This window comes from Oncorhynchus gorbuscha, linkage group LG05, assembly GCF_021184085.1.
Source record: "Oncorhynchus gorbuscha isolate QuinsamMale2020 ecotype Even-year linkage group LG05, OgorEven_v1.0, whole genome shotgun sequence".
NCBI lineage: Eukaryota > Metazoa > Chordata > Actinopteri > Salmoniformes > Salmonidae > Oncorhynchus > Oncorhynchus gorbuscha.
Window position 1 is genome coordinate 46,481,754 of NC_060177.1, and position 25,888 is coordinate 46,507,641.

General features: G+C 42.5%; 1 protein-coding gene across 4 annotated transcripts; it reads left to right on the plus strand.

Moving 5' to 3' along the window:
- The first annotated feature begins 1,092 nt into the window (after positions 1-1,092).
- Positions 1,093-24,909, plus strand: LOC124035976 (E3 ubiquitin-protein ligase TRIM36-like). 4 transcript variants are annotated; one of them, XM_046349987.1, is made up of 11 exons: positions 1,093-1,414; positions 8,587-8,827; positions 12,957-13,025; positions 15,188-15,531; positions 15,957-16,103; positions 16,679-16,774; positions 17,147-17,400; positions 18,075-18,196; positions 19,868-20,176; positions 21,751-22,048; positions 22,322-24,909. In XM_046349987.1, the coding sequence occupies exons 1-11, from the start codon at positions 1,328-1,330 to the stop codon at positions 22,677-22,679; spliced, it is 2,325 nt and encodes a 774-aa protein (XP_046205943.1). In that variant the 5' UTR covers positions 1,093-1,327; the 3' UTR covers positions 22,680-24,909. The 4 variants fall into 4 exon arrangements, with proteins under 4 accessions (XP_046205943.1, XP_046205944.1, XP_046205947.1 ...); XM_046349988.1 differs by having other exon boundaries at positions 1,098-1,414; positions 12,957-12,989; XM_046349989.1 differs by lacking the exon at positions 1,093-1,414 and adding an exon at positions 3,028-3,363.
- Positions 24,910-25,888: the final 979 nt, after the last annotated feature.

Sequence of the window (25,888 nt, forward strand, 5' to 3'; positions counted from 1 at the left end):
TTGATTTTTACTGCAAAGTGAAGGTGTGCCAACAAAATCAGCACGATGACAGAGTATAAAACAGAAGTACTTTATCAGTAGTACACCATTGCCCTGGTCTCAGCTATGCACTCTTAATTAAGGCTGCAGTCCTTATGAAGACTAAGGAAAATGTCATTTTCTCTGCTACAAATAAAAAGTATACAGCATCTGACCTTGCATGTGACATGACATGCCATCTCGAAGCCAAGGACGAATTTACTTAAAAGTTACATAATTGTACGAGTAACGCATTTCTTAAGCCCTTTTAAACCAGTAGGTAAATTATGACTCAATAATTGAATGACTCAATCACACAAGCCAGTGCCGCGTGGGGTCCATTATGTGGCTTTATATGGTGCACTGATATTGGTTGTAAGACGTGACATGGGCTTTCAAAGACCTCCGCTTGTTTTTGTGTTTTTTTTTAACCAACCACCTGGTTACGCCGTCGCGTTGCGTGGAACAAGTTGCATCGCAGCAGTTATGCCCAATTTAATCCTCTCAATCGCTGACGCATTCAATATCATTAACAGGTTTATCATAAATTGCTGACCCATTCAATATAATTAACAGGTTTATCATAAAACGCTATTCTTAAATAGTTGTTTTCGTTACAGCATGGAATCATTTATTTGAAGGGATATGCTGGGAAGACCACAATAGGCTTTAGCCTCTAAAGACTATTGTTGCTAAAATTGTTAAACAAATTGAACAAAAGAACGCGTAAACCATTAGGCAAAAATGCTAGCCTATGTGTTTTCAGATTGTAATGAACTAACATGCAGGCTAAACAACTCTTTATAGGCCTATCATGCATACATGAAGGAATTGTTGAATGCGTAATCAGGTGACTCCAATTTAATTCCTTTAATTTTATCTCAGTAAAATCCATTATATCCCCAAACATCATGATATTAGTATCTGTAGTTTCAAAATAGCCATAGTCTTCATTTGTTGGGTGAAATACAAAGGGCTCAGTTGAAGACATCGCCGATGATGCTGCTGATGTCTTACTGTGCGGGTAAACGCACGCCTGAGATGTACAGTGAGGGCGGGGTTACGCGTCAAAGATTATTTATCTTGATAAATCTTGCAAAATGTTCTCCTCAAGCAGCTGGGGAATGAATTGAATGCTACTTAGGCTGCTCGATGTATTGAGGATGAAGATGCAACCATATTTCTCCGAATGTTACATTCTCTCTTTGGGAAGCCAATCGATTTTTACAGTATTTGTTAGGCTATTTATTTGTTATTGACCCATTTTGTTAATTATAATCCCTGCATTTTTTCGACATTATACATCATTATGTCGGATACTGCGGATACCGAAGAAAATCAGGATATGTTACCGAGTTTGGTCGAGCAGATAGTCCAGCGAATAACAGCCGGAGAGGTAAGTGAACGTCAGATGTGATTTATGGAAATGAAACATCAGTAGCCTATTGAAGCCACGCTGACATTTTCAGTATGGTGTCAACTAGATCAAGGTGTGTAATCTAGGTGGAGAGGAAGGATGCTCAGGGTTTTGTGTCGTCCTTGGAACGGGATCAGGGACATAAAGATGTAAAATAAATGTTTTATCTATGCTATCTGAAAGTGTGACTTGAGCAGTTCGTGTGGGGTGCAAGATTCACAAATGTGTTTTCTCTCTCTCCATGAAGTCCTATATTTTAGTGTATCCCCTTTATAGGCTGCAAACAAATGCCCTGATCTCTTATAGTAAGATTATGTAACTCATAAATCAAGATATTGAATTTAAATATATTAATTAGGCTTTGCAGGATACCAAGGGGTTGCATAAAGAATAGAATGCAAAAGCATGCAACATTGCAGTCATTACAAATATTGTAGCCTTTTGAACAAGATGAGTAGGGGAATAGACCAGGCCTATGAACATACATTATTAATGACTATAATTTATGTAAACAGCCTACTCCTACCCATGTAATATTTGCATTTGGGGAGAATTTATTTGGATGCTCCATCCATGTGAAAACATCTTGTGCAAACATGTTTCACTGCTAAACTGGTAGGGTAAGCTTTAGGCTATTTACACAAATTCGCTTTGGCCTACTGTTCAAGCCACTCATAGTCCATGAAGTGCCATATTACTTATCTAAAAATATTAGTGCTATGACTGAATGCACAATCTACACAGATGTCTCAATGTCCACCAGAGCTGTTACCAAATAACTGAATGTTTATTTCTCTACCATAAGCCGTCTCCAATGTCATTTTAGAGAATTTGGCAGTATGTCCAACTGGCCTCACAACCACAGACCACGTGTATGGTGTCGTGTGGACAAGCTGTTTGCTGTTTTGAACAGAGTGGGCAGGCATAAGCTACTGACAATGAACACAATTGCATTTTTATCAATGTTAAATTTGAACGCACGGAGATACCTTAATGAGATCTTGATGCCCATTGTCGTGCCATTCGTCCTCCACCATCACCTCCTGTTTCAACATGATCATGCATGTCGCAAGGATCTCTACACAATTCGTGGAAACTGAAAATGTCCCTACATACTCACCAGACATGTCACCCATTGAGCATGTTTAGAATGCTCTGGATTTGCGTATGACAGCGTGTTACAGTTCCAGCCAATATCCAGCAACTTTGCATAGTCATTGAAGAGGAGTAGGACAACATCCCACAGGCCACAACCAACAGCCTGATCAACTCTATGCAAAGTTGGCAAATAGTGGTCAATCCAGATACGGACAGGTTTTCTGATCCACGCCCCTACCTTTTTTTAAGGTATCTGTGACCAACAGATGCTTATCTGTATTCCCAGTCATGTGAAATCCATAGATTAGGGCCGATGAAATTATTTAAAATTGACCAATTTTCTTTTATATGAACTATAAACTCAGAAAAATCTTTGATAATGTTGCATGTATAATTTTGTTCAGTATACAAATAGTAGGCCTAACAGTAACAATTGTGGGAGTGCAACAATATAAGGTCTCTCACTACAAGCCTCTAGTTTTGGTCCAGTGAAACCTGATCCTACTGCCCTCCCAGTCTTTTGAATACTCTGGGCTGCCGCATTGTTACTATGGTGATTTCAGTGTCTCCACCCCGCCCCCCACAGTTTTGCTGTCCGTCAGTATTTGAAATGCAGCAGCCTTTAGACTGTTGCTGATTCACGACACTCGGTCCCATCCATAGCGTCTTTTCACGGTGTTAGAATTCATTGTCGACTCGACAACGTGATTGCAGGAGTCGGCAACTTCAACATACGTTGGCTAAGTTTTAACAAGCTAAACGACGCTAAAAATATATATATATATCAATTCATCATGTCTGCAGTCTCGCGACGTAACTCAATTTTGCCGGTAAGTGACAAGTCTGTGTACTAGTTTTAATGATATGTCCTCGTGGAACATTAATGATTCATCATTGCCTTTCCCATGTCAAATGGCGTTGTCGAAATTATATAGGCTAATTCTACAGTAATAATTAACTATAAAATAAGGCATTTGAAGTTTCTGTGCTGCCTATTTTTGAGGGAGAGGCTATACCGACTGGTGCACACATTGATGAAGTATGTCGCGCAGCTAAGAGTTGAGTGGAGACGAATGGATTCGTTTGTCAGTCATCCTGATGAGCCCTTCCCAGCAAGCTAGTTTGGCCATGAGGCTGAGAATGTTAATTTGTTTTAAGCTAAAATATAGGTGTTGACTGATAAGGGCACTGGATTATGAGCCGTCTTGTCAAATTATTTTATATAGCCCTTCGTACATCAGCTGATATCTCAAAGTGCTGTACAGAAACCTAGCCTAAAACCCCAAACAGCAAGCAATGCAGGTGTAGAAGCACGGTGACTTGGAAAAACTCCCTAAAAATGCCAAAACCTAGGAAGGCCAAAACCTAAATGAACAAATGAATTAGGCAGTGGCATTGTACACATAGCCATAGAAGCACAGTGACATACAGTGCACTCGGAAAGTTTATGACCCCCTTCCCCTTTCCACATTTTGTTAAGTTACAGCCTTATTCTAAAATAGCTTAAATATTTTTGTTTTTATCAATCTACACACAATACCCCATAATGACAAAGCGAAAAGAGGTTTTTAGAAATATATTTGAAAATAAATAAATAAATAAAATAAAAACTTTATTTACAAAAGTATTCAGACACTTTGCTGTGATACTCGAAGTTGAGCTCAAGTGCATCCTGTTTCTATTGATCATCCTTGAGATGTTTCTACAACTTGATTGGAGTTCACCTGTGGTAAATTCCATTAATTGGACATGATTTGTAAAGGCACACACCTGTGCCTAAGGTCCCACAGTTGACAGTGCATGTCAGAGCAAAAACCAAGCCATGAGGTCGAAGGAATTGTCCATAGAGCTCCAAGACAGGATTGTTTGGAATCACCAAGACTCTTCCTAGAGCTGGATATCTGGCCAAACTGAGCAAAATGGGGGAGAAGGGCCAGGTTCAGGGAGGTGACCAAGAACCCAATGGTCACTCTGAAAGAGTTCCTCTGTGGAGATGGAAAACCTTCCAGAAGGACCACTCCACCAATCAAGCCTTTCTGGTAGAGTGGCCAGACGAAGCATGGTGGTGGCAGCATCTTACTGTAGGGATGTTTTTCAGCGGCATCTTACTGTAGGGATGTTTTTCAGCGGCAGAGACTGTGAGACTCGTCCAGATCGAGGGAAAGATGAATGAAGCAAAGTACAGAGAGATCCTTGATGAAAACCTGCTCCAGAGTGCTCGGGACCTTAGACTGGGGTGACGGTTCACCTTCCAAAAGGAAAACAACCCTAAACACACAGCCAAGACAATGCAGGAGTGGTTTTGGGACAAGTCTCTGAATGTCCTTGAGTTGCCCAGTCAGAGCGCGGACATGACTCCGATCAAACATCTCTGGAGAGACCTGAAAATGGCTGTGCAGCGACGCTCCCCATCCAACCTGACAAACTCCCCAAATACAGGTGTGCCAAGCTTGTCATACATAAAATGGCTTGAGGCTGTAAATGCTGCCAAAGGTTCTTTAAGAAAGTAAAGGGTCTGAATACTTATGTAAATTATATTTAAGTTTGTATTTTTAATAGATTTGCAAAAAATTCAAAAAACCTGCTTTTGCTTTGTTATTATGGGGTATTGTGTGTAGATTGAGGGGGGGAGGGGACAATTAAATCCATGTAAGAAACAGGCTGTTAACGAAATGTGGAAAAAGTCAAAGGGTTGGAATACTTTCCAAAGGCACCATATGCCTCTGTGGTCATACTTGTGGCTCTTTGGGGGTGTGGCTTACAGGTAGTTATTTTTGGCCATCTCATGAGTGAATGTCATTCCACTTCAACTTAATGTCATTCCAGTGCACTGCTAGCTATGAATTGTATCTGGTGTTTGAGTGTTTAGGTATAAAAAACAAAACATTTATTAGGTAAATAATGTCCCATTTGGAACACTGACAAGTAGAGCATTACAATAGATAGATATATCTATCTCAGCTAAAAAAGAAACTTATACCTTTTTCAGGACCTTGTCTTTCAAAGATAATTCATAAAAATCCAAATAACTAAACAGATCTTCATTGTGAAGGGTTTAAACACTGTTTCCCATGCTTATTCAATGAACCATAAACAATTAATGAACATGCACCTGTGGAACGGTCGTTAAGACACTAACAGCTTACAGACAGTAGGCAATGAAAGTCGCAGTTACGAAAACTTAGGACACGAAAGAGGACGTTCTACTGACTGAAAAACACCAAAAGATAGATGCCCAGGGTCCCTGCTCATCTGTGTGAATGTGCCTTAGGCATGGTGCTAGGAGGCATGAGGACTGCAGATGTGGCCAGGGCAATAAATTGCAATGTCCGTACTGTGAGATACATAAGACAGTGCTACAAGTAGACAGGACGGACAGCTGATCGTCCTCGCAGTGGCAGACCACGTGTACCGACACTGTACAGGTGTTGTTACACATCTGAACATCACACCTGCGGGACAGGTACAGGATGGCAACAACAACTGCCTGAGTTGCACCAGGAATGCACATTCCCTCCATCAGTGCTCAGACTGTCCGCAATAGGCTGAGAGAGGCTGGACTGAGGGCTTGTAGGCTTGTTGTAAGGCAGGTCCTCACCAGACATCACCGGCAACAATGTCGCCTATGGGCACAAACCCACTGTCGCTGGACCAGACAGGACTGGCAAAAAGTGCTCTTCACTGACGAGTCACAGTTTTGTCTCTCCAGGGGTGATGGTCGGATTCGTGTTTATCGTCGAAGGAATGAGCATTACACCGAGGCCTGTACTCTGGAGCGGGATCGATTTTGGAGGTGGAGGGTCCATGGTCTGGAGTGGTGTGTCACAGCATCATTTGGACTGAGGCTTGTTGTCATTGCAGGCAATCTCAATGCTGTGCATTACAGGGAAGACATCCTCCTCCCTCATGTGGTACCCTTCCTGCAGGCTCATCCTGACATGACCCTCCAGCATGACAATGCCACCAGCTATACTGCTCGTTCTGTGCGTGATTTCCTGCAAGACAGGAATGCCAATGTTATGCCATGGCCAGCGAGGAGCCCGGATCTCAATCCCACTCCCCCCAGAAATGTCTGGGAACTTGCAGGTGCCTTGGTGGAAGAGTGGGGTAACCTCTCACAGCAAGAACTGGAAAATCTGGTGCAGTCCATGAGGAGGAGATGCACTGCAGTACTTAATGCAGCTGGTGACCAGATACTTACTGACTTTTGATTTGGACCCCCTTTGTTCGGGGACAAATTATTCCATTTGTTAGTCACATGTCTGTGGAACTTGTTCATTTTGTGTCTCAGTTGTTGAATCTTATGTTCATACAAATAGTGATGCATTTTTAAGTTTTCTGAAAACAAACGCTGTTGATAGTGAGAGGACGTTTTCTTTTTTTGACTAGTTATATATATCTATATTAAAATGTTTTGCTCATCCCACTTGATTTTTATTTAGAGAAGGATAAGTCTACACAATAAATAACTTTTAACATTGGTATTTGGTACCAGTAACCATCTCGGTTCTCTACTAGTCTATGCTAGGTAAAGCTCCGCCTTATCTCAGCTCACTGGTCACGATAACAACACCCACCACCTGTAGCACGCGCTCCAGCAGGTATATCTCACTGGTCATCCCCAAAGCCAACACCTTTGGCTGCCTTTCCTTCCAGTTCTCTGCTGCCAGTGACTGGAATGAATTGCAAAAATCGCTGGATAATTACATTTCCCTCACTAACTTTAAAAATCAGTTATCTGAGCAGCTAACCGGTCGCTGCAGCTGTACATAGTCCATTTGTAAATAGCCCACCCAATCTACCTAATCATCCCCATATTTTTTTTTATTTACCTTGCTGCTCTTTTGCACTACTTATACACCATCTGCTTATCATCATCTGCTCATCTATCACTCCAGTGTTAACCTGCTAAATTGCAATTACTTTGCTACTATGGCCTATTTATTGCCATACCACCTCATGCCATTTGCACACACTGTATATAGACTTTTTTCTTCTATTGTGTTATTGACTGTACGCTTGTTTATTCCATGTGTAACTCTATTGTTTGTGTCACACTGCTTTGCTTTATCTTGGCCAGGTCGCAGTTGTTAATGAGAACTTGTTCTCAACTAGCCTACCTGGTTAAATTAAGGTGAAATACATTTTTTAAAATAATTGTCACCGTGATAGTCTACTGCTCAATGGAGGAGAGTTTGCGCTGCAAGCCGGCTTGCCACAGTAAAGTGAGGGAAGTAGCTTGATAGTGTAGCCAATATCAGGCCAGGGTGACATCTACAGCACATTTATTATAGTGATTTCCACCAAAAATAAACAACTAACATCCACATTTTTATTTAAAAAAAAATAATAACTCCAATTTAAAATAATTTCTGAACATGCTCCCAAGGCCGAACTTAGGCAGACAAGTTCCTAATTCTCTCGGAAGTTTCTAGCTATATCTATAAACTAGATAGCTGGGAAGGGCTCATCAGGATGACCGAACCGAAACCGTTCTTCTCCACTCAACTCTCGCTGCGCAACATACGTCATCATTTTGGGCACCAGGTGTGTCCATACAGCTTTCCCCTTTGAGGAATTGCTTGCTCTAACCATTTTGCCTCAGCTAACCAACAAGCTGATGCATGAACTTCTTTAACTATGTAAGCTCTACCCTGGTAGGCCAGGCACATTTACAAATGTTACGTGTATGTATGCCCAGTCTCGGTATCAAAACTGGCCTCTTTCAAATGAAATGTTTAAAAAGCGTTTACGTAAGCCTAAGTATGTTACTGTTGACCAGCGTTTCCCAAACTATGTCCCGGGGACACAAAGGGGTGCATATTTAGAATTTTTCCTTTAGCAATACACAGCTGACTCAAATTTTTTTTTAACTCTTCATCAAACCAAACTGTGCACCCCTTGGAGTCCCCAGGACCGAGTTTGGAAAACGCTGTTGTTGCTCGTCTCGTCCACCAGCTGGATCTATCTCTGTTGAACTGGTATGCAGAAGCAATTAGCCTGGGGATAAATTTACTGTAGACCTAATATATTAATGTTTGTGTCCACACCAGGTCCCTATCAAGAATATTGAGCGCGAACTAATTTGTCCGATCTGCAAGGAGCTGTTTACACACCCCCTCATCTTGCCCTGTCAGCACAGCGTTTGTCACAAGTGTGTCCGAGAGCTGCTGCTATTGAACCATGAGGATTCTTTCGATGCAGGCTCGGAGTGTTCCCTCCCTGGGAGCCCAGGGCCCCGATCCAGAGTGCCCTCACCAAGCATGGAGAGGCTGGATAGGCTTGCAAGATCAGGTGCGTTTGGGTTTGGCCATTCTTCATCAAGCCTAAATTGTGACAAGTGATGCAAATCTGGCAACATTACATGCAATTTGCAGTAAAATTTTATGGACATGCCATACCCAGTTTAATCAGTATTTTTCTAGTTATTATCTGGGTTGTAGAATGAAAGACGACACCACTGACCCCACCCTGTTTAAAATCATAATGTTGGCTGTTCATACTATTTCCTTTAATCTCATTAAGTTTTGAGATGGGCCTTAAGTTTCTTGAACAGAGTATAGAGACTCGACAAGCTTATTCAATTCATCACTTTTGTTCTGTCAAGTTCCATGCCCTTAAAGCATGCACTTCCCAAAAATGTTAAATGATAGGTGTATTGTGGCTATTTTGATTTTGTAATGCCAAGCAATTTCTTAACACGGAATGCCTATCATTTACACTACCTTGATAGGATGACAGGCTTGATTTATGTACACGTGTCGGAACAAAGCACGACTGTCCCACTAAAGCATTTAAAACGCTTGTGAAATAACTTGGTGGGAGGGGGAGGTTGTGACATTCTTTATTTTGGGGGAAGCTAAGGGAAGCTGAGAGGTCAATGTCTAAATCCAAGGCGCAAACAGCATAGAGTGAGACAAGGCAGTCTTTTACTTAATCATGAACTAGTCCCTGGACACTCCAAAAACACAGCTGCGGAACCCACAGCCCAACCAATTCACATTTGCCCGAACCTGAATGTGACCATTCTTCATGTCCAGGTCCGCATCTATTAACACAGTGGAAACATTCAATGCTGTTTAGAAAAAGAGTTAGAAATGGTAATAAAATAATATATCCTTAGTCATCTTAAGAATCATGTACTTAATTTAAATCCCCTTGGCATTAGTAACCATGGTACTTTTGCAGCTTATTTAGTAAACAGTTTTTTTACAAGTACATTGAAGAAATCTTAAAAGACATTATTAACATACTTTTCAGTAAAAGTCTTAAATCTCTGACAGCATTTCACTAAAGGTTTCACCTCTGCTGAATGGATGTCAGACCAGTGGTGATCATGGTGACAACCTGCCTGCGGGGAATGAATGAGGGATTAAATGAACTGAGCCCAGGGCTATATTTATCTGTCAAGTGCTGTAAAAGCTAACAGGTTTTGTGGAAACTCCTCAATGTTTTCTTGTTTTATTAGGATTCGGACTAGACACATTTTTGTTGTTTTAGAATGTTAAACTCTGTACAGTACCAGTCAAGTTTGGACACACCTACTAATTCAAGTGTTTTCCTTTATTTTTACTATTTTCTACATTGTAGAATAATAGTGAAGACATCAAAACTATGAAATAACACTTATGGAATCATGTAGTAAGCAAAAAAGTGTTAAACAAATCAAAATATAATTTATATTTGTGATTCTTCAAAGTAGCCACCCTTTGCCTTGATGACAGCTTTGCTCACTCTTGGCATTCTCTCAACCAGCTTCATGAGGAAATCCACTGGAAAGCATTTACACTTTGAACAGGTGTGCCTTGTTCAAAGTAAATTTGTGGAATTTCTTTCCATCTTAATGCGTTTGAACCAATTAGTTGTGTTGTGACAAGGTAGGGCCATCTTCTGTATACCACCCTTATCTGGTAAAAGACCAAGTCCATATGATGGCAAGAACAGCTCAAATAAGCATAGATAAACAACAGTCCATCATTACTTTAAGACATGAAGGTCAGTCAATCTGGAAAATTTCAAGCACTTTGAAAGTTTCTTCAAGTGCAGTTGCAAAAACTAGGAACGCACGATATATCGGTGAGCATATCGGAATTGGCCAACATTAGCTACAAATGCCAGCATCAGCCCGATGTCTAGTTTAACGCTGATGTGCAAAACCGATGTCAAAGCTGACGTGCATACCTATATAACTTAAATGGATGACATGATGCCACGAAAAATACAGCGCTACACAGAACAAAAGCAGAAAAATACTAAACATGTAAAAGTTGAGCAGTCATTTTGAAAGAGTAAGAATTTCAGCGAGACAACTTTAAGGCGAAATCTCTTAACGCCAAGATAATGGAATTCATTGCCCTTGACAATCAACTGTGCTCTGTCGTGGATGATGTTGGTTTTTACCGACTGATCGAGCCCCGGTACACACGATTTTTCAGATGTTGCCCTACCGGAGTTACACAGTATTGTTTGAACTCGCATCCATGAGCTTCACAACTGACATTTGGACCTGCAATGTCAGCCCCATAACCATTATGAGTCTGACAGCACAGTGGGTCGACAAGGAATTCGTACTAAGGAAAGCCGTATTGCATGCTCAAAAATGTCCTGGCACAGTAAATGTCCTGTGCCAGGTAATGTCCTGACACATACCGCTGCTGCCATTTCAATGGCATTGGCATATGAAACAGGAACACTCCTAGCTTCATTCGAACAACTGACTCGGAAAAATAAGCTCAACTGCGTCTGCAGCAGACATAATGCACTCTGTCATGGCATTGAAACGGCAAACAAAACAAAATGGCAAACAACCCCACGATCTGTCGGCAGTTTTGTTTTAACTTACAAAGGTACTCGAGACTTTGAACAAGCACTATGGTGGCTTTCTCTCTGAGCGTCTTTACTGTGTCGCCACCATGCTTGATGCTAGGTACAAGGACCGCTACTTCGGCGCAGACAAACAGGGTTTACGTGGAATGTTACATGCATAGCTGGAAAAGATGTAAACGGACACAGCGACCGTGCACACCGAGGAAGAGAGGCCACGGATAGACAGAGCTGAAACGTCACTGCTTGACATGCATGATGAAATCCTGGTTGAGAATGAAACGACTGAACAATGAAACAGCACAGGAAGTAAGTGTAAGAAATAGGTTTTGATAATGTTTTACTGGTAATGGGGACATGCGTAAATGCCAACAAAATAGCTTTTTGGTCAGGTGTGTGTGTGTGTGTGACCTTTTTATTTAACTAGGCAAGCCAGTTAAGAACAAATTCTTATTTACAATGACGGCCTACCCCGGCCAATCTTGGATGACACTGGGCCAATTGTGCGCTGCCCTATGGGACTCCCAGTCACGGCCTGATGTGATTACAGCCTGGATTCGAACCAGGGACTGTAGTGATGCCTCTTGCACTGAGATGCAGTGCCTTAGACCACTGTGTCCGTGTGTGTGTGTGTGTGTGTGTGTGAACTATTTAACTGTACTAGAATGCTTAAAATGCTGCTAAAATTTGAAATATTGTTATCGGTTTTTTGGGCAAGGAAAATATTGGAATCGGACAAAGATGGTAGAAACCATCAAGCACTATGATGAAACTGGCTCTCATGAGGACCGCCACAATTTCATCAGCCTCAGAAATTGCAGCCCAAATAAATGCTTCAGAGTTCAAGTAACAGACACATCTCAACATCAACTGTTCAAAGGAGACTGCATGAATCAGGCCTTCATTGTCGAATTACTGCAACAACAAAAAAACACTACTGAAGGACACCAATAAGAGACTTGCTTGGGCCAAGAAACATGAGCAATGGACATTAGACCGGTGGAAATTTGTCCTTTGATTTGACGAGTCCAAATTTGAGGTCTTTGGTTCCAACTGCTGTGTCTTTGTGAGACACTGAACGGATGATCTCCACATGTGTAGTTCCCACCATGAAGCATGGAGGTGTGGGGCTGCTTTGCTTGTGACACTGTCTGTGATTTATTTTGAATTCAAGGCACACTTAGCCATGCTGGTTATCACAGTATTCTGCAGCATTTGTTTACCACTGTTTTTGATTACTATGATTCCATATGTGTTATTTCATAGTTGTGATGTCTTCACTATTATACTACAATATAGAAAATAGTAATGAAAAAAAATATATTCTTGAATGAGTAGGTGTGTCCAAACTTGACTGGTGCTGGAGATATATACGGTTTGAAATCTGTGAATTCACATATGTTTCCACCAAAACCTTTTTTGAAGAAGGCCATTTCTTTTAAGCGCCATGTTACTTGTCCACTGTAATTGGACAAGTAACATGGCACCATGTTACTTGTCCACTGTAATTGGTTGTGCATCAGGTTTAACTCTACTTCTGTTAACATACTGTACATGTTAATTGTTGGTCTCACTTCACTTCTTTGTCCATTGCTTGCAGCCACACTGCAGAGAAGGTCGTTTGGGAGGAGAGGTAGACACGCGTTCCATTTTTTGAATAGCTGTAGTAGTGAGTACAGTGTTACTAGATCCCCTGTGAACCCCAACTTAACTGTTACTCTACTGTATGTAACCACATAACTGACAATAGGCCCCTGTTGCCTTTATGTAGCCGATTTGGTAGACATTGCATTCTAGCTTTTAAAAAAGTCTACTGAGCAAAGTCGCAAATGTATAATATGTCCCACCAATTTGTCTGCATTTGGTGTTTTGTTCCATTTTTCAAGACTGGTGTTTTCAGGCTTTTGTGCTCTGCTTTCAACACGTGCATGTCTTACAAAGTAGGTTGGAGAATGAATGTTTGAGCTACAGCTCTGGGTGGGATGTGAGTCATAGAGTGGAGAGGAGAGAAGTGAAATGGCTCAGGAAGTTACCTAGGAGTTGGGTTTAAAGTGGAATTTCTTAATGCCTGGACAAATGAATAGCGGTTCTCCCCTCCCTGTAGCCTCGGAAATATCCAGTACCTTGTGGAGAAGTACCTTGTCGGGGCGGCAGGTAGCCTAGTTGGGCCAGTAAAAATCTGTCATTCTGCCCCTGAACAAGGTAGTTAACCACTGTTCCTAGGCCATCATTGTAAATAAGAATTTGTTCTTTACTGACTTGCCTAGTTAAATAATAATAAAGAAATAAAAAATGTACTTTTTGAAGAGGCAGGGAACCTATTTCTATGTTACAAAACAAAATATGATATTTTGTTTAGACATTCCAAGATTGTCTAGACTATACTGCCTCAAACTTCAGTCTCACTCCTATTGACAGGCTTGCTCCAGAAACATTTTTTGCACCACATTTCAGTTATAGAAAATGCTTTAGACGCGCATGTGTTTGTAAAGATTGGCATGTGCGCCATGAGCAATGTTCTTATCATTTGATGGGAGAAGACCCTAGAGCACAATGCTTTAGCAGACATTTATTTATTTTACATTGAAGTGCTCAGTAGATGTTTTAAAAAATGGTATGCCATGATAATTATGCATCTGAACAACTCCTTAAAATGGCACCAGAATTATTTAAGTCGGGATACAAAACAGTTGTCCCTTTTTCGTAGAGGTTAATTCTTGCACCCTAAGGCTTTCAGTCTAAAAGCCATTCATCTTGACAGTAATATTTTTCAAGTAAAAAGATAAAGGAGTTAAAAACGTGTTGGGAAGATTTAACTCTACTCTTTTAAATGTATATTCTTACCTTGTACAGCATTTGGTTTATTCACATACTCCTGGCAAGATAGCCTGCACCCATTTTCTAATGCAGTCCTGGTTATGGCGATTGGGCTGTGTCGCATTGTGATGACTCAAACCATGTTGTTAATGATGTGGTTCTGTAGGAAGCGTACCCCCTGCCAGAATGGCCTTGCGATGACTTGTCAGTTTCTGCCCTGAGCTCTTTCCACTGCAGCAGCAGGCAACGTGCCTCAGCCTGCTACCGTACACCTTGCTGCAGACACGCTGCAACACCCACCCTCCCCGACCAGCACACCCACCTAGCCTAAGTACACTGTCCTTTTAATCCCTGACCTCTCCCATCCGCTTCAGGCCAGGACACTTGGTCCCCACCTCATCAACTTCCATCCCAAGACCGTCCAAAACGCCAAGCTTGCTCACTCACTACTCCATCAGCACCCTCAGTCTCCCATCGCTATATACCGTCACATGCATTGACAGACATGTTTGTCACACACGCTTGCTTTGTGTCCACCGCATGTCTGTGTGCTTGCCATTTTCCTACATTCAGTGCATAATGTTCTGCTGCCTGCCTCCATCGTGTGTGTTCGTGAGAGAGTGTTAGGATATATTGAACTGGAAAAATCATTAAAAAAAATTAATTTCCTCTGCAGGTAGCCATTTTGCTGGAAATCGATATTACTCTCTCTTACCCTTAATTTGATTTGAGTTGATATTTTGGTTCCATTAGTGGGTTTCCCACCTTTTTACTTTGCACCTGATTTGAAATTAATTTAACGTGACTGTTATGTGTCCAGGTCACTGCAAACACGCTCTTCCTATCTCTTGTATTATCCATCTATGTTGTGTGAGAGACCAAGTAGTATGAGCTTTCCGAGAAGGATCCGTGATTGTTTCTGTAGGACACTGTGTGTGTGTGTGCTTGTCTGTGCAGGCCCACCCTTAGTTTGTGTGATTAGCACTCTAATGGCCGTTCTGTCTGTTGTATCAGGCTCTATGTCCTCACCAGGATGGAGGCGTGGCTCTGTGACCCCCCGCATCACCACTTTCCCATGCCCGGGTTGCCAACACGACGTGGACCTGGGCGAGCGGGGCATGAGCATGCTCTTCCGGAACTTCACCCTGGAGAGCATCGTGGAGCGCTACCGGCAGGCGGCCCGTGCTGCTGTTGCGATCATGTGTAACATGTGCAAGCCGCCCCAGCAGGAGGCTACCAAGAGCTGCATGGATTGCAAGGCCAGCTACTGCAATGAGTGCTTCAAGTTCCACCACCCCTGGGGCACCCCCAAAGCCCAGCACGAATACGTGGGTCCCACCATGAACTTTAGGCCCAAGGTAGACACAATTTACCACCTCGGGGGACCATGTTGCTCTGCTGTTGATTTTAGATTGCAGGGATCAGCTCATGTCATTGATGGTGTTGATTGCGTTAATGATGCTGCCTTCAGAGATATTGGTTTAATTTCAGAGATGTTGGTTTAATTATCTCTGCTTTTCTTTGTGCTTTTGCAATCCAGTGAAACTTGCTGGTTGTGGGAGATACCTGTTCAGTGCTAACAAATAGAAAGAGGATTGAAAGGAGAGAGAATGTATTGACAAACTATTTTTGGGGGCTACTCCTTTGTGACATTTTGCACATGTGGTGTGACGAGTTTGCAAATTTATTTATTTATATTTATTTATTTTTAAATATTTTTATTTTTTTTATTTGTATTTTTTTTAAATTACCACTAATCCAATGTGTGCTCATGGCCATCCAGGTGCTGATGTGTCCGGAGCATGAGATGGAGAAGGTCAACATGTACTGTGAGGTGTGCCGGCGTCCAGTCTGTCACCTGTGCAAGCTGGGAGGCTCCCACGCCAACCACAAAGTCACAACCATGAGCAGCGCCTACAAGATCCTCAAGGTACTTTATGACAACTATGTCTCCAACCATTCACTTGACCTGAGCAGAACAATCTGATTTATTTACCAGGAAGCAAACGGGGAGTGAACTACCTGAATTTGTCCCCCAAAAATAAATCTGTTTTTCACTGCTAAATGTTTTCTGTTGCAAAATGTTTTACTACGGTGTGTACTAATGAATACAACCCATGACAAAAAGAGTGTTATAGTTTGGAAGTTGTTTACCCAACTGGCCAGTGACTCCATTGTTTCTCAGCCCCCTAATGAAATATTGATCAGTTACCTGTACTAAGTGGCACGTGTCCACATGATCAGTTTTCCTTTGTGAGCAGTGTAATCGACACGTGTGGTCATCCACAACAAGCGAACCTTGTCTACCCCGCTGAGAGACAGGTCAATCAGCCACTTAAAGCATAGGGACAGAGGACTCCGTGTCGTCTGGCTGTAATCTAAAAGGCCTGTCTGTGGACACGGGCACCGGGCCGGACTCATCCATATTTAATGCAATCATTTGTATCTTATGTTCTATCTATTGAGCATTTCTGCTAATCATCTTTGTTGTTATTATACCAACAGGAGAAGCTGTCAAAGGCTATCCATTACTTAATCAGCAAAGAGGACCAAGTGAAGACTCAGATTTCCCACCTGGAGGTGTTGATCAATGAAACCGAGGCAAGTAGCTGTGTTGACGGAGTTAAACTAGTCCTGTGTTGTCTGTTATGTCCAATAACAAAGGGACATTCTGTCTGCCCTGAGAAGGAAGGTCACTTATTCAAATGCATATAAAGGCATAAACAAAGGAACGTATACTAATTCACATGAATTCCACTGCAGAAGCGTTTGCTCATCTGTACTGTGTTATGTCTTTTGTCCCTGTCTTGTCTTCATTTAATTTGTCCCAGATCCGTTTGTGCGATCATTCCAACTCATTGTCATGTCAAGCTCTTCGGCATGATGTGCCATGATTGCACACACTGGTCCATAGGCTACTTCTATGCAGTTGTAAGTTTCAATTAATTGTCGTGCAACATTTCTCTTCTACAGGAGAAAGGCCAGTTGGTGGAGCGTCGGACCGACGAGAACTTTGAGCGACTGTTCGAGACCCTCCAGGAGAGGAAGTTTGAGATGCTGCGGTCCATCGAGCAGTCGAGGACGCGGCGTCTGGACCAGCTTCGGGGGCAGGTGGACGAGTACCAGGGCATGTTGGAGAACAGCGGCCTGGTGGGTTATGCCCAGGAGGTTCTCAAGGAGACGGACCAGTCCTGCTTTGTTCAGACTGCCAAGCAGCTGCACACCAGGTCAGCCTCTCTCCAGCCGTGTCTGCCACTCCCAGTCCCAGCACATTTCCCTCTGTTCTGGATAGTATACAGTAGACACTGTCACCCAAAGGTTCCCGTCATCAGTTGTGGGTAAAGGCTATTGTCTAATGGTGATATAATACCATTGTTTATAAAAGGGCAGTAATTCAATTGGCCTCCATTCGTAATAAACAAAGGGCCCATTTTCAACCTTTTTATTACAGGCCATAATGGCTATTTGATCATGGTGACTATTGCCATGGTCATTTCCCTGTGGCAACTCTGGACCTCTAGGTTTGTGATGGGGATTTGGCCCCTGTTATTTTAGTGCTGGAGAATTCAATCAGCTTATGTGGTGAGTGTGCCAGAGATCCGGTCAGCCATTGGTGTGGCTGACCAGGTACCTTTTCCAAGTGAGAGATTGGAACGACAAAGCCTTGTTTCCTTTCCCCATGTCTCGCTCTAGCTCTATGATCCTTCTTATTGATTTCCATGAGTCAAAAAGCAGCTTGAGGACTTTATTCACGCTTTTACTTTTAGGAACGCTGTTACATTAATAGACACATGTTTCCCACACTCTATTATCTTGCCCAGGAGATCATTTCCATTCTGCTCTGATGGAATGGCTTCTTGGTAGTGTTCACCATTTTGTGTCCTGTCTGTTTCACTCTCAGGATCGCGAAATCCACAGAGTCTCTGAGGACATTCCACCCTGTGGCCAACCCCTCCTTTGATGAGTTTGTGCTGGACACTTCCAGAGAGGAGACCCTGCTGAAGGAGCTTTGTTTTGGTGGAGGTAAGACCCCCCCCTCCCCTTAACAATGTAATGAAATCCTAAACCTCAATTTGTTGACACAATCCTCATCTGTCCCACACTTAGTCACCTCAACCTGTTGGTCACTTACACCTCCTTCTGAGCTCTGCTCTCTAAGATGCCGGCCACCAGAAGCCCTTTAATTGAATAAGCCGGTTACACTCCTGATATACACGCAGGGATTTTTGCACTGAGAGCAGTGCAGGGCTTTTTCTGGTCCACTGCTTTGCATACTCTCACGTCCCTTTGCCCCGATTTAAAGAAAAGGCCATTGTGAGACGGGCTGGATATAATTGTCTGCTATGAAATGGAACTGATTTTGATTTTCTGCAAATTAAGTAGGAGTGTAATCCAGGAAGTAAGCAGAAGGGTATTCATAGACTGTCATCTACCTGTGGCTGTGTCCTTAGAATGCGCTCCAGCCATCCTCCCTCCTGCTAGAAGTATTACTGACCATAAAGGGCTCTGCTCTGTCGAGCCATAGTGGGTCATGAAAGGTTCATATGAAACAACTGTATGTTGCTTACATATTAGAAATGTGTCCAAGTAATCAATTTTCCCTCTCTTGTGGGGAAAGCTGCTTGAAAGCCCTTGAAAGGAAGGCCATTGATTGATGTGGTTAATCTAAATGGCAGGGCAGAGACAGGAGGGTAATAATGCACTCTGTCTGAGAGGAAGAAGCTCTAAGAATTGATGCCTAGCAGTAATTGAGTTGACGGTAGACATGAAAAGAGCAGAGGATGCAAAACTGTCTCCCATTTAACAAATGTCTGGCAGTCCTCATCAACAAGGTTCACAGTGCCTGTAGGGTGGGGATCTGAGGATGGGACAGTGACAACCAAGGACACCTCCCACAAATATCCCCCCAAGAGTTGATGTGTAACTTCAACCCTGCTCATCAAGTTGTCATTATAATGCCATTCTGGAGTCTTCTACGCTCACAATGGCTCCATATTTGTGTCCCACTAGTTGAACCATAAAGACATTGTTGTGTGCGTTCTCCCTTACTAAACCAGCCCCTCCAGAGACTGCAGTATGGTCTGAACTCACAGCCAGTAAGAAGGAAGTTGACGTCTCTGTTTAGTCTGTCTCTCCCTCCCGTCCTGGCTGTAGCCTGAAAAATAGGTTGTTTCTCTGAGAATAGCTGTGCTCTCGGGCCGGGTGCCGGCTGGGTTTGCAGGCTGCCCAGTTCCATCTGCGGCACCCTCCTCAGCCCTGATCCGATTCTATGGGACCCTAGCTGGATCCGGCTGCTACTGTTTGTGACGGGAAGCTATCCGCAGTGAGCGGGGGGGGGGGGGAGCGAGCGAGAGAGGGTTTTGCAAAGTGCTTTTCCTGGCAATGTCGGTGCATTAATGAAACCTTTTTAAGAGCTTCTCTTATTCTTCCTATCCATTGTCTGTCTATATTCTGTACTGTCTATGAGTTCAGTCTCATCTTTGGTCGACTCCCTTAAATCAACTTATGCTATTACATAAACCAATGTGTTGAAACAAGTTCAGGGTTCTTATTTTATTTTTCTATATTTCCTGAATAACCAATACATAGTAGTTTGTCAATTAGAGAAAAACATATGAATTGGCTGCAGAAAAATTACACTTTAAACTGACCCCTCTCTGCCGTTTACATTTTTCTCCTCCCCTCCCTCTCCAGTCCCTGACCCTCCCATCATCGATCTGTCCCGCAGTCGCGTCTACAACGAAGGCCTGGTGTGCTGGCAGTTGGCTGAGGATACCCTGGCCACAGACCACCAGGTGCTTGAGTACAGGAAGCTGGGTGTTGAGCAGGACGAGGAGGAGGGCGGCAGCCGCTGGCGCCCCACAGTCCCGGTGTACGGCCCCAGCACAGTGGTGTGCGACCTGGAGGCCAACAGCCTCTACTCGTTCAGAGTACGCAGCTGCCGCAACTCCTTCTACAGCCCCTACAGCCCAGAAGTCACCTTCCACACACCACCTGCTCCAGGTAGGCACCAGGCACTGATGTCATACACACACACACACACACACACAAAACACAGATTATGATGATGTCATATGTGTATGGTTGGCACTGATGAAGAGAGAGGTGGCCCTGGGCCCTTAACCAAAACAGTGACAGAGTAATCATTTCAGCTCTACTGGAGTAAATTCTCTGCAATGATTCAATTCCATTTTTCAAATGTAGGAACTGGGAAAAACTAGTATACTGTATAGCAATCTCTACTAGGCAAGCCCTGAAAGTTGCATGCTAATTATCCTAATTACAAAGAAATAAGTCTTATTTTCAGTCTTACGTTGGCATCCCGCCTGTGTTGGGCTTCGGGGCTGAAGTTAAGCTTTTTTTTTTTTTCTTCGGTATTTAGCAGTCGGATCCACGGAAGATTATAAATTGACCGACGCTCGACTGTTTCAAAGTGAACTGTGTGGATAAAATTACAGTTGACTCTTAGAAAGCGACGGTGGGTCGGTCAGTCATTTATAATTTCTGCGACCCATCTCCTTTTGTTGAATCGCAGAAACACTTGCCTTTTCTTCAGACCGACTGGGCAGAGTTGAGATGCAGCTGAGGTCCAGAGTTACAGTTCATCTGTTTACAATATTCAAAGCCTCTGTTTCTGACTCCGATGGTTCTAGGCACTCTGAATAGCAATCACATGCCATCTGTAGAGCACTCTAGGGGTCAATATCACTTTAATTCCTCAACAGTCTACTGAATTGGAGCCCCCATGCATATAGACAATGGCTGATCCATTAGGATTTCATTGAGTGTTTATCCTCCCCTGGCTCATTAGTTTGCCGTTAACTGAGGCTGGGCCCACTGTAGATGGGAGCCCACATTCCTTTGCCCGGACTGTGGGCACATGTAGCAGTGGGATGCACAGTGCGTTAGTAATGAGATGGAATTCTGGGTCAACGCTGGCCTCAGACAGACATTACAGAAGCTTCAACACGCCTCCTATCACAACAACAGTAAGTGTAGGCGTAGACTTGAATCATTGCTGTATGACCATACATTTATCATTTTTCTTATCCTTTTTAATTAAGTTTATCTTAAGGATGACTCCATTCAATTAAGTTTGTGCCGTTCACACAACAAAGGCTACAGGGGTAAACGGCTAGTATTTTTGCCCTTGTTTTTAAGGGATCGTCATGAATTAATGCGAATAAAGTAATCTCATACCATGGAGACAAAATGCAATGGTTCAATGCACAGGCTTCATTATTTTACTTAAGTAATTATTGCCTTTGGCGCTGTAACTATTTTTGGAATATTTTTATGTTCAGCAGCAGATGTGGCCTAGAAAATAATTTATATAGACCTTATTTGAGAAATAAGAAACCAAGCATTGTTGTGTATATCTTCACATCTGAAAATGTATTGTTTTGGAAATTTGTTAAATTCCTTAAGTTTGTTTCATTACTTGAACATCTTTATAATGGCGCCCCCATGTGACACTTTATGAAAGTCCACCTTTTCCCTGTCATCCAAAGATGATGTGAAATCCTATCTGCGGCTGAAGCTGTTCCTTTTGTATCATTGCTCTCTCTCGCCTGTAGTGTTTGGCTTCCTGTTCAATGACAAGTGCGGCTTCAGCTCGGAGCGGCTGACGTTGAGTAAGCTGCGTGACTCGGTGGAGAGTGCGGCCGGCATGGCCTTCCTGCTGGCTGCTGAGCGCGTGCAGACAGGCAGCTACATGGGCCTGGACTACATCATCAGTGACACAGGCATCTCTCAGGGCAGACACTACTGGGCTTTCCGCGTGGAGCCCCATTCCTACTTAGTCAAGGTGGGCGTGGCCTCTGATTCCAAGCTGCTGGAGTGGATCCACAATCCCCGGGACACTAGTAGCCCCAGGTAAACCCCACTTCCTCAGTCTTACTCTATTACTCACTAAGGATCAGGCCTGAGTCACAAAGAAGCCTGTGCTGTAAAAAGCATTAACCTGTTAAGGGCTAACTCACAGACCAGGCCTTAGTTTCTCAACAATTCATAAAAATATTTATTACCTACTTTGTTGGTTTACTATTATGTATATTTTAACAGGCTTCCAGATAATTATGGTGCGTCAGAGTATAGTTGAATGTGTTGCAATTGTAGGCTGATTTCTCTTATCTCTTCCAACTCCAGGTACGACCACGACAGTGGGCACGACAGTGGCAGCGAGGACACGTGCTACGACCTGTCCCAGCCCTTCACCCTGCTCACCGTGGGCATGGGCAAAGTGTTCATCCCCAAAGCATCTATCTCCTCTGCCACCGCCGGCAATGACCACGGCAACCGGGTGCTGCCCATGCCCCAGCGCATTGGCGTGTACCTGGACTATGAGGCGGGCCGTGTCTACTTCTACGATGCAAACACCATGAGATGCCTTTACGAGCGGCAGGTGGACTGCACCGGTACCATGTATCCCGCGTTTGGCCTCATGGGTAGTGGCAAGGTCCATCTAGAGGAGTTCATCGCAGCAAAGCGACTGTCGTATATGTGAGATGTTGGGCCTTCCACACACCAAAGTCTCTCTCGCACTCTCAACACTTGCCTTTGAGCTCATGTTTCTCTCTCTCTCCTTTCAGTCAGGTATATTTTTTGGGTGATTTTGTTTGTGTGTGTATGTACACACTTTCAGTTGATTATCATCATGCCGTTTTAATGAACAGCTATTTATATTGTACTACTAAGTCCAGTAAAATGTAGCCAAGTGAAACCTGAAGAGACTTGCAGCTAGTCCCACTCCTGTGCCTTTCATGATAAATAGGTAATCTAGCGAATGCTGTAATTTGTCTAATAATAACTGTGCAAAACAGGCTAGGTTAGTCATCGGTTACAAAGGTGAGAGAGTGTATCTAAGTTGCAAGGACCCCTCGGTTGAGGAACATCCCTACCAAAAACTGAGACAACGTATACCTAATCAATGTCCTTTGACAAGACTCACGGTCAACACCAGTTGGGGAGACCGCATTTTTGAATTTGGACACATTCTCACAGGTGTTTATTTAAAAGACTACCACACCTTTCACATATTCGCTCACAACCTACTGACTACTACAAAGCAGAGCACATTTATCTGAAATGTAAACACTAGGCATTCACATGCAGGGTTGAATTCAAACTTGAGTTCTGCGTGTGCAACTCAGACTTCCCATGTAAATCATGGTGTCAACTTTTGGAATTGTGAGTTGACACAGGCCGAGCTCAAGTTAAAATTACAGCCAGTTGTTACACAAGTTGTTGATTTGGTTCTTGAGAATCAAGAGGGTGCAGCGTTTCAGAACATTTTAGATATATATTATGCAAATCGACCAAATTCTCTGTCCTCTAGAAGAGTGTCATTTTGACTCTACATTACTTTTATCTCGTTTCACCGTAATGAATACACCCCTGGTCAGCTCTGGCTTTCCTACATGGGTTTCTGGACAGGACGATCTGTAGATCCAGTCATGTTTGTGTTTTGTTGAGGATAAGGGTAATCGGTTTGTGTTTACTCAGGTTTGTGGCCTGTGGGCCTTATGCTAGCTACCTCCTATCGGCCAGTGGAAATCCGTTTAAAACTATACCATCCTACTCGGAACAGGACTAAACTTTCCTTTGCAGCTTCCATAAATACATTACAATTTTATTTTACCGTAATATATCAGCCTTTAAGATTGTTCATATCCAATAATAAACTGGAATTAACTTTTTTTCTTAATTTTAACATCCATCTACATATCTAGTGTGACATTTTCTGTCAAATAAAACCTAGATCTGCAATCTGTATCTGCTGTGACGTTTCTCAAGGCTTAATAGAAACTTGAGACATTTGGGCAGTTGGTGGAAAATTGTAATTGGACCGAGATGTAATCACGCCTGACTGAATTTGTGAAGTGAGCAATTTAAAACTGAACTTACACATCCCCCTTTCTGTGTTTTGATGTGTTTAGGTCCATTTGAGTGTAGCGTTTCCTAGAATATGTGGTGTTATTTTGTTGTTTATCTGAATCCTATAAGGTCATGTTGCGTAACAACATAATCTGTAGTTTTAAACTGAATTCCTATTTACTTTAGAATTGGTGTGCATCATCATTTAGAGTAATTCTCTACCATTCCTTTTAGGGCACAACACCTCTACCATTCCTTTTAGGGCACAACACCTCTACCTGTTCCTTTTGGAATGACTGACACACCTTTAAAAAGTCTATGCACTTAATTAACAGGTTCAGGGTTGTTTATTCATCACAGAATGCATTATTATATACAGAACAAACTGAATGTCTCTTAGATTAGGTGTTTGTTGATTTGCTTATCTTGAGTCAAGTCACTGGTGGCCACAGCAGCTGTGTCTTTCAGGGTCGATGTATGGTAGAGGTTTACTATATAGTGTGTATATTTTAGCGACATATCACGGCTAATTTTAGAAAAGGGAATCGTATGGCTTTCAGTAGTACGTTAGACCAAATATTCTGCAGACTCTCAATCATGGTTCAAGCTAGCACTTTAAACTGTCGCATGTATGCCTCTCAGCTGTGCAGGTCTGTATGAATTGGTGTGCAATATTACGTAGAATGCAGGAAATAGGCCTATTGTTTTCTCCTGTAAGTAATGGGATGTGATGTTTGCTTTCTGTGAGTATAATGCTTTAATGAACATGAAGCTTTGTTGGTCATCAAATTCTTGAAATACTACGCTAAATTTTAAATTTGCTGTTTGTGTATTTGTATGAAATAAACTAGTGTGTTTTAAAACAATTTATATTTTTTACAATTTATATATATTTATACCTAATTGCTTTCACTTTGAATATTGTTTTGCAAACAGAAAATGACAAATGCTGATAATCCATGTCCTCATATCACTACTGGGAATTGGGATGGCAGGGCATGGAAAACTGGAAAATTTTAAGACATGCATACACACAGACTCTTCCCAAAGCCATGTACCCTTTCTCCTCCCCTCAGACCACGTCATTAGACAGCAAGTGACGCTACTGCCTCTACAGATGAGCTAAGATTATCTACCCTTGCAAAAAAGTCCTAAAGACCTACACTGTTACTAAACAAAGGCAACAATTCCTGCAGGAATCCTGTATAATTGAATAAATTATTTGATAGGACACCTGCTTAATTGGCCTTATCCTGCAGGAATTTTAAAGATCCTGCACATCCTGGCCCCAAAAATTACATGATATTCCTACAGAATCAGCTTAATTCTTTCAGGAGAATTGTGCAAATTGACATGTCTAACAGTGTTTTGAGTAATGTTGTTGTTGAAAACAGTAGTTGGTACCAGAAGACTGCAGCAGAGGACCCATTTCCCCAGACTGCAACAGAGGAGAGGACTGAGAAGGCGTCAACCCTTCATCTCTGTAAGACAAGGGGAGATTCTCAATTGGGTAAAGTCAGTCTTCAACTCCTCAGTCTTCTCCTCCATGACCCGGAAACGAGAAGTGGTCGAGTGCTCCAGGTGAGTATCAATTCGTTAGTAGATTAACAGAGGAGCCTGTTCACCACCTCCATTTCCTGATGATCAAGAGTATCATTATGACATCTAGCACGGAAGTTTAAAAAAAAATCCGCCACAGCTTTTTTCTCGAAGGAAAAAAGCATGCACATATTTCAAAACAACATATTACTTTAGCGTTTTAGCTACTTATTATTTTATATATAAAATGTCTTGCACAACTAGCTAAATGTTAGTTTTTATCGCTTTGCAAATTTTATT

Bases quoted from the DNA above. Each gene is read 5' to 3' on its own strand.
- LOC124035976 (XM_046349987.1), top strand. From the start codon at position 1,328: ATGTCGGATACTGCGGATACCGAAGAAAATCAGGATATGTTACCGAGT. The intron at 15,532-15,956 runs GTAGACACAATT...ATGGCCATCCAG, and splicing joins CCATGAACTTTAGGCCCAAG to GTGCTGATGTGTCCGGAGCA. The intron at 18,197-19,867 runs GTAAGACCCCCC...CTCCCTCTCCAG, and splicing joins GGAGCTTTGTTTTGGTGGAG to TCCCTGACCCTCCCATCATC.